The sequence below is a fragment of the Choloepus didactylus genome, chromosome 7 (genome assembly GCF_015220235.1).
Source record: "Choloepus didactylus isolate mChoDid1 chromosome 7, mChoDid1.pri, whole genome shotgun sequence".
NCBI classification, from domain to species: domain Eukaryota; kingdom Metazoa; phylum Chordata; class Mammalia; order Pilosa; family Megalonychidae; genus Choloepus; species Choloepus didactylus.
The window spans coordinates 40634219-40650543 of NC_051313.1; the positions used below are offsets into that span (position 1 = coordinate 40634219).

The window sequence follows — 16325 nt, forward strand, 5'->3', positions numbered from 1 at the left end:
GCATAAATCCCATTTTAAAAAATAAGGGAAAATGATGGTGTTAGGGGTTAGGAGGACTGGAATTATTTGCTTTTCAGCATCAAAGAAAATGCAGATGGAGGCACTTTCCTTGTTTCTGCAACTAACCCCGAGGCACATTGGCATTCTTTTTCCCATTACCCACCACGCCACTTTTCCCTTGCCTTTTGGCCAGCATCTCGGCTGCTGCCTAGTTTAGCAAATTCTATTTCCCAGTCTTTCTCCTTAAAATCTAATGCATGTGTTTTAGTTTAGTAATTTTCTTTGTGAAAAATGTTGGCCTCAGAAACAGAGGATTAATTCAGACTACTACTTTAATTTACTAATTGGATGGCAATTACAGTGGAGTCCACTCGAAGGAAATGTACTGAAGAAAGGAACCCATAAAAATATTTTGTGTGTGGGTAGCAAGAGTTAAATGACAGCTTAATATTCTTTATCAGTAAATGGTCCTCCAGCTTCTGAAAATGGAAAAGGGTGAGTTCCTTTGTCTCTTGAAGAAAGAGATGCACATCTGCAGATGGAGGAACTAGTCCTGTGTTAGGAGGGTATCAGAGCAAGTGCAGTTTCCAAAACAAGTGATCACCTCTTCCAAAGGCAGGGTAATGTCTCAATAATTAAGCAAAACTGATTCTTCTTCCTTCAATAAAGGATCCATTTAACTGTAACAATCATCAGTTACTTCTCTTTGTCTTAGGAGAGATTCTGAGAAGTGGTACTTAACCCAATTGAACAAATAAAAAAATGCTGGGGGTAGGGTGGGGCAGAAAAAGGGAATATATTTTTAAACTGACTTTAAAAGAGCAAAACATGATTTCAAGAAAAGCATGATTAGGGCATTAGAACACCTTCATCTTCTCTGACCTCTCTGAGCAATTTTATTCTGACCAGGCAACCCCGAAGGCATGTGGGAGGACAATAGTTGAGGCACATTATTTTCCCAAAGGAGAAAATACTTCTGACTCAGCATCTGGAAAGTTATAGGAAGCGGAAACTCAATGAGTTGGGAAAAGGTTTTTTTTTACCGTGAAACACAGTAAGATACAAGATGATGTTCGAACTTTCTACCTCCAGATATCCAACTAAAGTTGGAATCTCATTTTCAAGTGGCAACTAATTTGTTTGAAGAACAAAGTCTATTTGAAGTCTGAGATGAGTCTTTTTCTATGAAGAATTGGATTTCACGCAAAGTAATTTCTATATGGATCCACAAAATCTAAGGATAAAGCTAAACTCTTCTGAGGACAGATCACAGTGATATGAATTTTGCCTCAGGATATAAGAATGATTTTCCATTCCACCTTCTAAGTTGGAAAAGTCCAACCCATGCTGAAGCATCTACAGGTTTGACAAAATGAGACATGACTTCCTCTAAAGAGGGAGCTTGATTTATACAAAGTGGCTTTAAGAGAGCATCCTCTCTGCTGTCTCCCACTCCTCCACACACACAAACATTGTTCTTTTAATGTGAAGTTTTTCATGTTGCTCTGGGCTATGATAACATAGTCATGAAAATTTTATTTCAGAGGATCCAGTCATTATTTGCTGAAATGTCAATTTATGATCAAGTACATTTCAGAGTTCATTTAGATTATTTGATTTAAAGAATTAAAATCAACAATGCCAAGCTGAACTTGGAAAGCTTCTACCTTTTCAGTGACCAGGGCAGAGTGAAGGTGCATAAATGGTCGTGTTCTGAGTTCATGCCCAGGTACCAGGTGAGCAAGTGGTGGTGACTTCACATTATCAGTGATCTTTGAAAGCTACCATTCAGTGAATTTTACTATGTGATAGAGACCAGGCTAACTGCTTTACAGGTACATATGATTTTTCTTTCTTTCAACAACTCTCCATACTAGATGAGAAAACTGAGGCTTAGAGAGGCTGATTCCTCAAAGTCTCATGGCAACTGTAAGTGGTGGCGACAAAGCTCAAGCTCTTAACCCTTATGTGTTTCTTCCCTTTGGGGCTGCAGACTAGAGCAGCTTCTATACTTTCTACCACATATTAGCTTTTTAGTGCTCTCAGAGATACATCCACTTTGTTTACATACTCCTTTAGGTCATTAACCTCTCTCTAGAAGGTAAATATTATGTCTACTTTGCTATCAATTTGAAAGGCCCTCCTTGTACAGCTAGAGTTGAAGTAATCAGCATTAATGGCAAAATTAATAATTCAGGTACCACCTTGCAATGTCAAAGTCATGTTAACTCTGAGAAGGAAATGAGCAGCTGCTGTAAACTGAGGATGCCGGGGTGTTGGTAGAAAAAACACCACGGCCGCCACCACCAGCTACCACCAATGCATCAACAGCAGCTACCGTTTCTTGAGCATCTTTTATGTGCTGGGGATGATGACTAGGTTTTTTACACAGATAATCTCTAAACTTCAACATCAATCAACAAATTAGGAATTATTATTCTCATTCTACAGCTAAAGAAGAGCAAATCAGAAGGGTTATAAAAGAAAAGCCGGAGTGCAGATCTTCATAAAGCACGTAGTATAACGTCCACTCTTATCATACGGAGGTGGACCTCCAGAAGCCATGTTAAAATAAATTTTAAAAGTGAAGATCAGTGTCAATAACTTGGCACCTCCACAGCACCTGGGGATTATTCTTTGAATTGGGAAGGCTCATGTAAACTCCCACATGCAGCAGCAAGCTATTGTGTTAGATATCTCAACTACGCCAACACAAAATTCCTCTTGTCTATTATTTTGCCATTCTTTAATTTTGATGTTATAATGGCATCAATCAAAAAAAGTCTGCTAATTAGGGGCTTAGATTTTATCTGCAGTGTTGAATCTTCTATAGACTCCCAGAATCTCAGGGTTAGAGATTATAAAGGTCATTTAGACTGATTAGTTTGCCTTCTTCCCTTCGGTGGCTTGGTTTTTGGTTTTCTTCTCTATTTATGGAGGGAGAGAATTGAGACAATTTGTAATACAAGCACAGACACAATGAGAACAAATCATTTGTGTGAAACTGTCAGAAAATGCAGAAGGTTTTCCATGTTAGTGTTGGCTATTTGAAGAACAAACCATATCTGTACAGGATAAGAGAACCCCTGGGTGGACACAAACTATGTAATGCAGTTGCATACCACCTAGGGTTATTCAGAGTCACAATTTCTACCTTTTTATTTCTAACATTATTTGATACAGAAAAATCCAAGAATAGTTCAGAGAACTCCTGAGTACCCTTTACTCAGATTTACCAATTACTATTTTGCTCCATTTGCTTTATCACTTGTTCTCTCTTTTCTCCTGAATCACATGAGAGCAATTTGTTGACATCTTGTCCCTTTATCTATCAGAGTAAATATAAAATATATATTAACCATTAAAAAAAAAATACATTGTCTTCACAAGATACTCCCGGAGGAGAAGGATTTTTTTTGGTCTCTTTTTCTCAGTGCAATATTCCCAGACAACTAGCATAGAGCCTGGTACACAGCAGGCCCTCAATAAACGTTGTTAAGTTAATTTCTTAATATGATGGTATGATATTATATTAGCCACATTTCTAAACAAAGTATTTCTAAAATAAAGCAAAGATAATGACAAATTCAGTCATTTCTTTATTACTCATAATTTGTAAATTTGCCAGTTACACAAAGAGGAAAAAACTTTCAGATACAAAGTATGGTCTGGAAATCACCTTTTGAAAATAAGACAAAGCAGACAATAACTTAGCCAATGTGACTTTCTTGGGGCCACTTTCTGGCCCTGCTCTGTCTTCACAGGTACCGATTTCTGATGTACTCTCGGTACATGGAGGTGTCTTCTTTCCCCAGGGGCTGCATGATACCTTTACTGGCCTGGATGTGGGCTTGGAAGATCTCTGTAGATTTTCGGTCTACTCTTGGAGGCTGAACTTCATAGATATTGTCTTGGGAGAAAGCTGAGATGGGCATTCTGTAAAAGATGCAAGAATAGAGTGCTGCATAAAGGAGAATAAAGTGAAGGGCTGCAGGGAGCTTGGGAACTGCTGACCCCAAACCAGTGGCTGAAACGGTCTCCCCAGTCCCCTTGTGCTAGCTGCCTCCTCTTCCTACCCCCAGCCCCTTCCTTGATGCCCAGGCTGGGTGGACCCCCCTAGGGACCCCACAGCCCTGTGCTCTCTGGTGTCTGCACACCTGTCTGCCTCCCTCATCTGACTGGGTACAACTTTAGGCATAGGCTGCACAGACTTTTTGCTTTTTCCTTGGCACATGGTAGGTATTCTATGATTTTTTTTTAAAGGAATATTTAGTAAGAATCAGTGAAGTTGGGCATACTAACAATTCCTACTTCATAGGGTTGTTATGAGGAATAAATAAGTTTATATGTGTAAAGTGCTACTTAGCATGGTGCCTGACACACCATATGTGCTCAATAAATATGAACTACTGTTAACAATTACAGGTACATAATCCCTTTTCCACAATTCTGAAATCCAACAAGCTTAACAACCAAGTTATTTTGCTGGCAAAATCTGACCCAACTGAAACTCGTTTGGTGAAACATCCTAACCTGAACTGACGCTACTCAACCCATTTGATATGAATATTAATGTGTTTAATTGTCAGGCTAAGGATGTTATTATAAGGTGGACGCACTATCTTGCTTTGCTAACATCCAAAGCGTTCTGGATTCTGAAATACATCTGGTCCTCAGGTTTCTGGATGAGGGACTGGATCAGTAGTAGGCAGCTTCCTTCCTTTCTAGGGTGAGCTGAAAAGCACCAAAGAAACTCTCTATTCTAAAATTCCTTCATTCTTACCTCACCACCAGGACTGCCAGAGAGCCTGAAATTCCCATCTATCCCTTTGGGGAAGGCACTGCCTCTAAAAGAGCCTTATCAAAATGCAGCTTGCGTGTCTGATATACCCTCAACCCACAGCAGTTGGGGCACCCACTAGTTATTACGTCTTCAGCTGGTGGCAGGCCCTCAAGGGATGAGTCAACCAACAATCAGGTGTGATGAAGAGTGTGTGTGGGGATCTAGGCACACACTCATGTGCCCAGGAAGGTCATGAAAGGGCCCCTGTTGGGGGAGGAGGGTCAGCTTAAAAACATAGTGCGGGGCTGGGAGCAGAATGACAACCATCCTACCACTTAGCCCAGGGCTGGGACTGTGAGGACGGGCATGGCTTTCTACATCAAGGTAGCTAAGATAACCGACAAAGAGAAAATCTGGAGAATCTATTCTGCTGGGCTGGGATCTTAGCCTTGCTCACATGCTTCTTATCAGAGGAATCAGGCAGGGACCCTGGATGCCCAGCTTTTTGGTTAGCTGGGCCCCTAAAGCTGGGGAATTGGCACATGGTAGGCACTCAAAGGTTCTGTAAGGAAAATTTAGTCAAGAGTGGGAGCACTGTCCTTAGCTGGGACCCCTGGAGCTGGAGAGGTCTCCTGCAGTTAGGAGTGGGGTGGTGTCCTTAGCTGGACCTGGAGCTGGGAGGCCCCTGCAATCAGAAGCAAAACTGGACCGCAGATCCAGCTGGGTCCAAACATGGGACATTTCACTGGACCCTGGGTGGTGCAAGGACCCACAAAAGAAGGCAGAAAAGTGGTACAGTATTACCCTCTATAAGGGCTCTGTCCTCATGGATATGTTACAACTGAACATGGGACTTTATTACTCTCCCTGTAGCTCACTGTACTTTGCCTTTATCTAGGACACTAAGATATCTCGAGATGACTGGAAATTCTGCAATTAAAATAAAATGACAGTGGAGGTAGAATGTTCTTTTTGGAAGGGAAATCCAACTCTTTTCACCTCAAAATAACATATCTCAACTCGAGTTTGGTAGATAGCTTATGGAACATCCCATTTTTTTCAGAGCACTTTAAAAATTTCACATAATCTTAGAATGCATCCTTATTTAAGTAAACAAAAGGGTAAAGTTGTTTTAGTTTCCTAGGCTGCTGAAAGCAAATATCATGAAATAGTTCAGCTTGAACAATGGGAATTTATTAGCTTACAGTTTGAGGCCTCATCAAAAGGTCATACTTATAATGGGTTTATATCCACAAGAATAAATTAAATTTAAGAACAAGTTTTTCTGGGGTACATACAGTTTCAAACCACCACACCCAACCCTCTGGACCCCAAAAATATATGTTCTTTACATTTGCAAATACATTCATTCCATCACAATATCCCAAAAGCCTCAAAACATTTCAGTAAAAACACTAAGTATAAAGTCATATCAAAATCAGTTATAGTTGTGGTCTATCTTGGGGCACAATTCCCCTCTGTCTGTGGACCTGTGAAACCTAGAAAACAAGTTACCTTTTTCAAATATATAAAGAAGACACAAGCATAGAAAAAACATTCCCATTTCCATTGGTAGAAGTTGGATCTGAACAATTCTGAACAATTCTGAAACCCTGCAGGGTATACTCCTTTAGATTTCAAGGTGTGACAGTTATCTATGGAACAACGTTTTGTCTGTAGGGACTGAAGGAACGGCAGCTCCACTCCTCCCAAGTGCTCGCACAGCAGACATGCTCTTTCCAAACACTGGGTGAAGGCTCCACCCTCTGAGAACACCGGGGTGGTGGCCAGACTCTCTGCTATCCCTGGAGAATAAGCTCCAACCTCTCAGAATGCTGGGGTGGCAGCACTCTCCCTGAACAACAGGGTGGAAGGTCCACCCTCTCCAAGCTCCAGGGTAGACTCACCCTTTCCACACACATGGGTGGGCCTCCTCTCTTGGCCCAAGATGTCTTTGGTCCAGACCCTGGCTTCTATGGCCCTGCCCTCGAGTGATTTTTCCTTTAATCTGTCCTTTTTCTGTCCCTTTTACTCCTGGCTGGCAGAGGTTCTGTTCATACAGATCTCGCAACAAACTTGTTGGTTTTCCATGTAGTACACAGGTGTCTAAACCATCAGACAGTAGGACTTTCTACAGATCCTTCCTGGATAACCGCACCTCCAATCCTGATTCGCACTGAAATGGTCAATTGGATCCATGTTCAGTTAAACCCCCACATGGAGCACAATTCCTTGGGGACTCGCTTTCTAGAAGCTCAGAATGTTCCAAACCATCAATTTCTGGTTTCTTTATGCCCAGAAGTTCAGTTCTCAGCTTCTCTATTTCCTCTCGCATTTTACTATCAGCTTCAAGGAGACCAGGCTGCACTTCCCACACTTAGCCTGGAAATCTCCTAGCTAAATATCCAAGCTCATCACTTTCAAATTCTGCCTTCCATCCAACACCAGGACTCAATTTTGCCAGATTCTCTGCCACTTTAAAACAAGGGTCACCTTTCTTCCAGTTTGCAATGACACATTCATCATTTCTGTCTAAGGCCTCATTGGAAGTACCTGTAGTATCCATATTTCTATCAACGTCTCTTCAAAGCAATCTAGGCCTTTTCTATTAAACAGCTCACAAGTCTTCCAACTTCTACCCATTAACCAGTTCCAAAGCTGTTTCCACATTTTTGGTTTTTGCAATAGCAGCACCCCTCTTTCCTGGTACCAAAATCTGTTCCAGTTTCCTAGGCTGCTGAAAGCAAATACCATGACATAGCTTGGCTTGAACAATGGGAATTTATTAGCTTACAGTTTTGAGGCCAAGAAAATGTCCAAATCAAGGCATCATTGAGGCAATACGTTCTTCCCAACGATTCTTGGCTCCTCTGCCACCATGGCGGCTCTGTTGGTTTCTCCCTTCCCTTCTGGGCTTCATTGATTTTAGCTTCTTCCTCCCATGGCTTTCTCTCTCTTCATTCCATTTATAAAGGATTCCAGTAATGGGATTATGACCCATCCTGAATGAGGTGGTTCACACCTTAACTGAAGTAAACTCATCAAAAGGTCCTACTTACAATGGGTTCACACCCACAGGAATGAATTCAGTTTAACAACATGTTTCTCTTCAAACCACCACAAAAGTGATTTACTCAGAGTTTGAAAAAATTAAAGACCAAGGTGAGTGTGCCAGTTTGGATATATTATGCCCCCCCAAAGCCATATTCTTTAATGCAATCTTGTGGGGGCAGACTAGTGTTGATTAGGTTGCAATCTTTTGATTGAGTGTTTCCATGGAGATGCGACTCAATCATCTGTGGGTGAAACATTTGATTAAATTGTTTCCATGGAGATATGGACTCTGTTAACTCAGGGTGGGTCTTGATTTAATCACTGGAGTCCTATAAGAAGAGCTCACAGACAGAAGTAACTCAGAACAGTTGAGAGGGACATTTTGGAGAGAAGCTAAGAGCTGAAGCTGATGCTTGGAGATGCAGACAGAAGATGTTTAGCTAAGAGATGAAGCCCAGAGTTTGCCCCAGAATATGCTAAAACAGGACCCCCGAGGCACTTAGAGAGAAACAGCCTGGGAGAAAGAACCGAGAATGCACAGGAGGTGAGAGAGGAGCTGGAACACAACCCGGGATCAGCAGATGCCAGCCATGTGTTTTCCCAGCTAACAGAGGTTTTCTGGATGCCATTGGCCATCCTTCAATGAAGGTATCATCTTGTTGAAGCCTTAGTCTGGACACTTTTATGGCCTTAGAATTGTAAATTTGTAACCTGATAAATCCCCTTTATAAAAGCCAATCCATTTCTGGTATTTTGCATAACAGCAGCTTTAGCAAACCGGAACAGTGAGTAAAGGAATCCTAAGATGTCTGAATCTCAATTTGCATGTCAGCCCAGCAGCAGCTCTCATCTTCAAGATACCAAAGTTACAGTTATTATAATGTTTGTGCTAACAATATAATCGTGAATGGTTGAGATAATCAATATATGAACTCTTTTTTTCAACTTTCACAAAAACATAGCAACTCCCTACTCATTTACATAATTCAAAATTAGATGCTACAACTCTTTAATGGTTGATATTATTCAAGGTCAACCCATTTTAACCTGTACCTTTAGGAAGAAGGTTCCACTGGTGTTTTTAGAGATCATCATCAAACCGCCAGCAGTGAAAACACCAGCCACAGTAACTCCTCCTTCTGAGCCCACTATAATACTGACATCTACCCCTATTGTTCTAGTTTGCTAATGCTGCTGGAATGCAAAACACCAGAAGTGGATCGGCTTTTATAAAGGGGGTTTATTTGGTTACACCGTTACAGTCTTAAGGCTATAAAGGGTCCAAGGTAAGTCATCAACAGTCAGGTACCTCCACTGGAGGATGGCCAATGGTGTCAGGAAAACCTCTGTTAACTGGGAAGACACGTGGCTGGTGTCTGCTCCAAGTTTTGGTTTCAAAATGGCTTTCTCCCAGGATGTTCTCTAGGCTATAGCTTCTCTCCAAAATGTCACTCTCAGTTGCTCTTGGAGCATTTGTCCTCTCTTAGCTTCTCCATAGTAAAAGTATGCTTTCAAAGGCCGTCTCCAAAATGTCTCTATAAACTGAAGTTCCTCTCAGTTCCTGTGCATTCTCCAAAGTGTCCCTTTTGGCTGTAGCACACTTGCTCCTTCTGTCTGAGCTTATATAGTGCTCTAGTAAACTAATCAAGGCCCACGCTGAATGGGCAGAGCCACGCTTCCATGGAAATTATCTAATTAGAGTTATCACCTACAGTTGGGTGGCTCACATCTCCATGGAAAGTCTCAATCAAAGAATTACAGTCTAATCAACACTGATACCTCTGCCCACACAAGATTGCATCAAAGATAATGGCATTTTGGGGAACATAATACATCGAAGTGGCAAACCTATTTAGTCCCTTCCCTTCTCAAAGCTTTCTTACAGTCATTATCTTGATTTTCACATCTATCCTGGAGGCAGGAAGCACAGGGATTATACCCTCTGTTTTACAGAGGACATTTAAAGACTATTTGTAAAATGGAGCTAACAGTCTCTCCGCTGTGTTTTTTTTTTTTAATTAAATTCAGTTTTATTGATATATATTCACATACCATACAATCATCCATGGTGTACAATCAACTGTTCACAGCACCATCATATAGTTATGCATTCATCACCCCAATCTATTTTTGAACATTTTCCTTACATCAGAAAGAATCAGAATAAAAATAAAAAATAAAAGTAAAAAAGAACACCCAAATCATCCCCCCATCCCACCCTGTTTTTCATTTAATTTTTGTCTCCACTTTCCTACTCATCCATCCATACACTAAATAAAGGGAGTGTGATCCACAAGGCTTTCACAATCACACTGTCACCCCTTGTAATCTACATTGTTATACAATCGTCTTCAGGAGTCCAGACTTCTGGGTTGGAGGTTTGATAGTTTTAGGTATTTACTTCTAGCTATTCCAATACATTAAAACCTGAGAGGTGTTATCTATATAGTGTATAAGAATGTCCACCAGAGTGACCTTTCTACTCCATTTGAAATCTGAAACTTATTTTGTTTCATTTTGCATCCCCCTTTTGGTCAAGAAGATGTTCTCAATCCCACGATGCCGGGTCCTGATTCATCCCTGGGAGTCATATCCTGTGTTGCCAGGGGGATTTATATCCCTGGGAGTCAGGTCCCAAGTAGGGGGGAGAGCAGTGAGTTCACCTGCTGAGATGGCTTAGTTAGAGAGAGAGGGCCACATCTGAGCAACAAAGAGGCACTCGGGGAGACTCTTAGGCACAATTATAAGCAGGATTAGCCTCTCCTTTGCAGTAATGAGCTTCATAAGGGCAAGTCCCATGATAGAGGGCTCGACACATCAAACCACCATTCCTCAATGTTTGTGACAACATCAGCATCAGTCCAGGTGAGGAAGTCTATCTGCCCTGTCTTTGAAGCTGGACCTTTGCTTGGGACCCTGTGTGCATTAAGGAAAATCTCTCTGGTGGGAATCACACCAGGTATCTACTGGATGCAGGAAGATACCTTCTGGGATCTGAACCTTAACGTTCAGCTGAGAATGCTACGTCACTAAGCTACTATTTTATCTGTCATGACTACTGTCCCAGAGATTGGGAAGAATGCACAACTGGGCAAGCAGTGCAGGTAAGAAGCCTGGGGCCCAGTGATGCAGGGCTGGGGGCAGCCATGAGCAGGGCCACACACGGCACATGCACCCGGTGCCCTGGGTTTTTCTCCAGCAAATCAGTCTGGAGTCCTCACCCTGCTTCTAGGTAAACTGTTTCACTGCCATGTGGAGTTAAAGGAAATGATTACAAACACCCCAAAAATGAAATGCCAAACAGCCTTAAATGGTATCAGACTGAATGGCAGGTGGGCTAGGACGCCAACAACATCTCACTACGGTTTCAGAAGAATCTATGTAGGGAGTAAGAAAATGCACCAGTTAATTCCTTGTCCTTTTTATTCTTCTAGATAAAAACCCCACATTAAACAAAATTGTAAGGTTAAAATGTTCATTACTGAATTTGGGTTGAAAGGAAGCATAAAACACTCCCAATCTTGTTGGTATAATCAGAAAAAAAGGAGGAAGAAGAAACAGATTCACAAAGAACCCACACACACTTGTTTCATCCTTCTATTCAGAATTCATGATGCCAGGACAACTAGCTCCTTCTAGTCCAAGGCAGAGATTCTCAAAGTGTGCTCCCCAGGACCAGCAGCGTCAGCATCACTGAGGAACTTGTTAGAAATGCAAATTCTCGGGTCCCACCTCAGAGCTACCGAATCAGAACGTCTGGAGATGAGGTCCAGTAAATATATTTCAACAAGACTCCATGTGATTCTGATGCTCCTCAAGTTTGAGGACCACTGACAGTGTCGGGGAGAGGCATCTAAAAAGCTAATAAAAACTTATTTGTGTTCAATGCTGCTACATTTTTAAGAATGAACTTTCTTTTTAAGTGATATACTACCATTAACCCTATGCTGTAGCAGCATAATGTAATATTTAATCATAAAGACTGAAGTAGCAAAGTCAGACTCACACATTTCCTAGTGAGGAGACATTTTTAATTTATTTCTCCACTGATTTACTGAATTTCCAAGGTGGGGAGGAAATTTTTAAAAAATCCAAGGCTCTATGAGGGGCTGCTGGTTGGCACCTCATCTCTGAGGGCACTGGAAAGAGATGGAGGTAAACCCAATAATCCCTCTAACACCACATGGAATAATCTTTTTATTAGCTTAAGACAACTGTTTCTGGATGAAAAGACCATTATTTAAACACCAAATGATGTGGAAATTGTGAGACCACTTTCTTTTATTTGTTCCAGTATAGACAGCTGGCTTGCCACTGCAGTTTTATGGGGAAAAAATGGCACTACATTTCTCTTCTGGCCATAAACAGAGGAAATATTTTGTTTTGTTCTTTTAAGCTTCTCCTCAAATCCTCCAAAGAGATGACCTATTGCCCCTAATTCAAGTGCTAGTAATATTTTTGGAGGTAAAATATTACAATTACAATTTTGCAAGCTTATTTCTTTTTATCTACATAATCTAGTTCCATCTGCAAGGAGAGCTCTGTATTTGCCCTCAAAGAATGTTACAGTCTTATTTAGAAAAATATATTTGCCAGTTCATTCACGGGCTGCTTAACCATATTGCTTAGCGCACTCAAATGCCAGGGATTAGTGGCACTCAGCCTTAACTGCAGTTCCCTTTCACAGAAGAGAAACACTTCAGGCAGAAATTCATTAGACACACCAGATGTTTTTAAAGAAAATCCTTATTAGTGTCTTTTTATGCTCTTTCTTAAATATGGTATTACTCACTCGGTTGGTTAAAATATGATCATGTCTGATAATAACCATATCTTACACTTGGATGCAGAATGAATGCCTGAGTCCCTTTTAAAGTTCAATTCCTGTTGAGATTTTCTCTGGACTTGCCCATATTGAGAACCTAATTAACATATGTTGGTTTGACAAGAAAATGTTTAATTGGTCAAACTGAAATGTTTTCTGAGTTTAGTAATGTCATGACGATTTGTGATTGGTGATAGATATACTAAAGAATATTTGTGTATTTTCAATTATATATATAATACTTTTCAATATTTTTAAAAAATTTTATACTTTTTCTATGACTAGCATTTTGGCATAGAACAAACCCCATTTGGCGTTTCTAGAAGATTTTGTAATGGTTCTAGCCACAAAATATATTCCCCTTCCCAGTGATCCATCCCTTCTGACACTACCCCAAATTCCAAGATTTTTTCTCAAGATTGCTATTTTCAAATAGCAATGTTTTTAAGTTGATCAAGATTGAGTCACGATTCAAAAGAATATTATAGCTGAAGAGGACTGTGGTAGTTTGAAGCTGTTATGTACCCCAGAAAAGGCCGTGTCTTTTAATCCATTCCTGTGGGTACAGAGCTATTGTGGGTGGGACCTTTTGATTAGGTTATTTCAATTGAGATGTGTCCCAGCTCATTCAAGGTGGGTTTTTTTTTTTTTAAATCTTCATTTTATTGAGATATATTCACATACCACGCAGTCATACAAAACAAATCGTACATTCGATGGTTCACAGTACCATTACATAGTTGTACATTCATCACCTAAACCAATCCCTGACACCTTCATTAGCACACACACAAAAATAACAAGAATAATTAAAGTGAAAAAGAGCAATTAAAGTAAAAAAGAACACTGGGTACCTTTGTCTGTTTGTTTGTTTGTTTGTTTCCTTCCCCTATTTTTCTACTCATCCATCCATAAACTAGACAAGGGGAGTGTGGTCCTTATGGCTTTCCCAATCCCATTGTCACCCCTCATAAGCTACATTTTTATACAATTGTCTTCGAGATTCATGGGTTCTGGGTTGTAGTTTGATAGTTTCAGATATCTACCACCAGCTACCTCAATTCATTAGAACCTAAAAAGGGTTGTCTAAATTGTGCATAAGAGTGCCCACCAGTGACCTCTCGGCTCCTTCTGGAATCTCTCTGCCACTGAAGCTTTCACATCCCCCTTTTGGTCCAGAAGATGTTCTCCATCCCATGATGCCAGGTCTACTTTCCTCCCCGGGAGTCATATTCCATGTTGCCAGGGAGATTCACTCTCCTGGGTGTCTGATCCCACGTAGGGGGGGAGGGCAGTGATTTCACCTTTCAAGTTGGCTTAGCTAGAGAGAGAGGGCCACATCTGAGCAACAGAGAGGCATTTGGGAGGAGGCTCTTAGGCACAATTATAGGGAGGCCTAGCCTCTCCTTTGGAGCGACCGTCTTCCCAAGGGTAAATCCTGTGGTAGAGGGTTCAACCCATCAAACCACCAGTCCCCTATGTCTGTGGTCATGTTAGCAACCATTGAGGTGGGGTAGGCCAACAGCCCTGCATTCTCAAGGCTCCTCAAGGGGGCTCTACATATTTTTTTCCTTGTTTTTTTTTTTTTTAAATCAACTGTATGAAAAATAAAAAAATTAAAAAAAAAATTAAAAAACAAACATACAATAAAAGAACATTTCAAAGAGACCATAACAAGGGAGTAAGAAAAAGACAACTAACCTAAGATAACTACTTTACTTCCAATATGTTCCTACTCTACCCCAGGAAAGTTACCTAATAAGGCAACATTTCTGTGAACTTGTTCCTACTATACCCATCAGAAATTAACAGACCATAGTCATTCCTGGGCATTCCCAGAACGTTAAATTTACCCACAATAGCTTATCTGTTCTTCTTGGATTATTGTTCCCCCTTCCTTAATTGCTCTCTATTGATAGTTCCCCTACATTCTACATTATAAACCATTTGTTTTACATTCTTCAAAGTTCACATTAGTGGTAGCATATAATATTTCTCTTTTTGTGCCTGGCTTATTTCGCTCAGCATTATGTCTTCAAGGTTCATCCATGTTGTCGTATGTTTCACGAGATCGTTCCTTCTTACTGCCGTGTAGTATTCCATCGTGTGTATGTACCACATTTTCTTTATCCACTCATCTGTTGAAGGACATGTGGGTTGTTTCCATCTCTAGGCAATTGTGAATAATGCTGCTATGAACATTGGCGTGCAGATATCTGTTTGTGTCACTGCTTTCCGATCTTCCGGGTATATACTGAGAAGTGCAATCGCTGGATCGAACAGTAACTCTATATCTAGTTTTCTAAGGAACTGCCAGACTGACTTCCAGAGTGGCTGAACCATTATACAGTCCCACCAACAATGAATAAGAGTTCCAATTTCTCACATCCCCTCCAGCATTTGTAGTTTCCTGTTTGTTTAATGGCAGCCATTCTAATTGGTGTGACATGGTATCTCATTGTGGTCTTAATTTGCATCTCTCTAATAGCTAGGGAAGCTGAACATTTTTTCATGTGTTTCTTGGCCTTTTGTATTTCCTCTTCAGAGAACTGTCTTTTCATATCTTTTGCCCATTTTATAATTGGGCTGTCTGTACTATTGTCATTGAGTTGCAGGATTTCTTTATATATGCAAGATATCAGTCTTTTGTCAGATACATGGTTTCCAAAAATTTTTTCCCACTGAGTTGCCTGCCTCTTTACCTTTTTGACAAATTCCTTTGAGGTACAGAAACTTCTAAGCTTGAGGAGTTCCCATTTATCTATTTTTTCTTTTGTTGCTTGTGCTTTGGGTGTAAAGTCTAAGAAGTGTCCGCCTAATACAAGGTCTTGAAGATGTTTTCCTACACTATCTTCTAGGAGTTTTATGGTACTTCCTTTTATATTGAGATCTTTGGTCCATTTTGAGTTAATTTTTGTGTAGGGTGTGAGGTAGGGGTCTTCTTTCATTCTTTTGGATATAGATATCCAACTCTCCCAGCCCCATTTGTTGAAAAGACCATTATGACCCAGTTCAGTGACTTTGGGGGCCTTATCAAAGACCAGTCGGCCATAGATCTGGGGGTCTATCTCTGAATTCTCAATTCAATTCCATTGATCAATATGTCTATCTTTGTGCCAGTACCATGCTGTTTTGACAACTGTGGCTTTATAATAAAGCTTCAAAGTCAGGGAGTGTAAGTCCTCCCACTTTCTTTCTCTTTTTTAGAGTGTCTTTAGCAATTCGAGGCATCTTCCCTTTCCAAATAAATTTGATAACCAGCTTTTCCAAGTCTGCAAAGTAGGTTGTTGGAATTTTGATTGGGATTGCATTGAATCTGTAGATGAGTTTGGGTAGAATTGACATCTTAATGACATTTAGCCTTCCTATCCATGAACATGAATATTTTTCCATCTTTTAAGGTCCCTTTCTATTTCTTTTAGTAGAGTTATGTAGTTTTCTTTGTATAGGTCTTTTACATCTTTGGTTATGTTTATTCCTAGGTACTTGATTTTTTCAGTTGCTATTGAAAATGGTATCTTTTTCTGGAGTGTCTCTCCAGTTTGTTCATTTCTAGCATATAGAAACATTACTGACTTATGTGCATTAATCTTGTATCCTGCTACTTTGCTAAATTTGTTTATTAGCTCTAGTAGCTGTATCGTCAATTTCTCACAGTTTTCC

The 16325-nt window shown here is 40.4% G+C and overlaps 1 protein-coding gene across 2 annotated transcripts in view; it reads right to left on the bottom strand.

Annotated features, from left to right (window-relative positions):
- Positions 1-3579: 3579 nt before the first annotated feature.
- The window catches only part of FIG4 (FIG4 phosphoinositide 5-phosphatase), a 188344-nt gene continuing 175598 nt past the window's right edge, over positions 3580-16325 (bottom strand). For both annotated transcript variants that reach the window (XM_037842270.1, XM_037842269.1), the window contains one exon: positions 3580-3936. In XM_037842270.1, the coding sequence (XP_037698198.1) occupies positions 3759-3936 (178 nt within the window). In that variant the 3' untranslated portion in view covers positions 3580-3758. The remainder of the gene's footprint in view (positions 3937-16325) is intronic.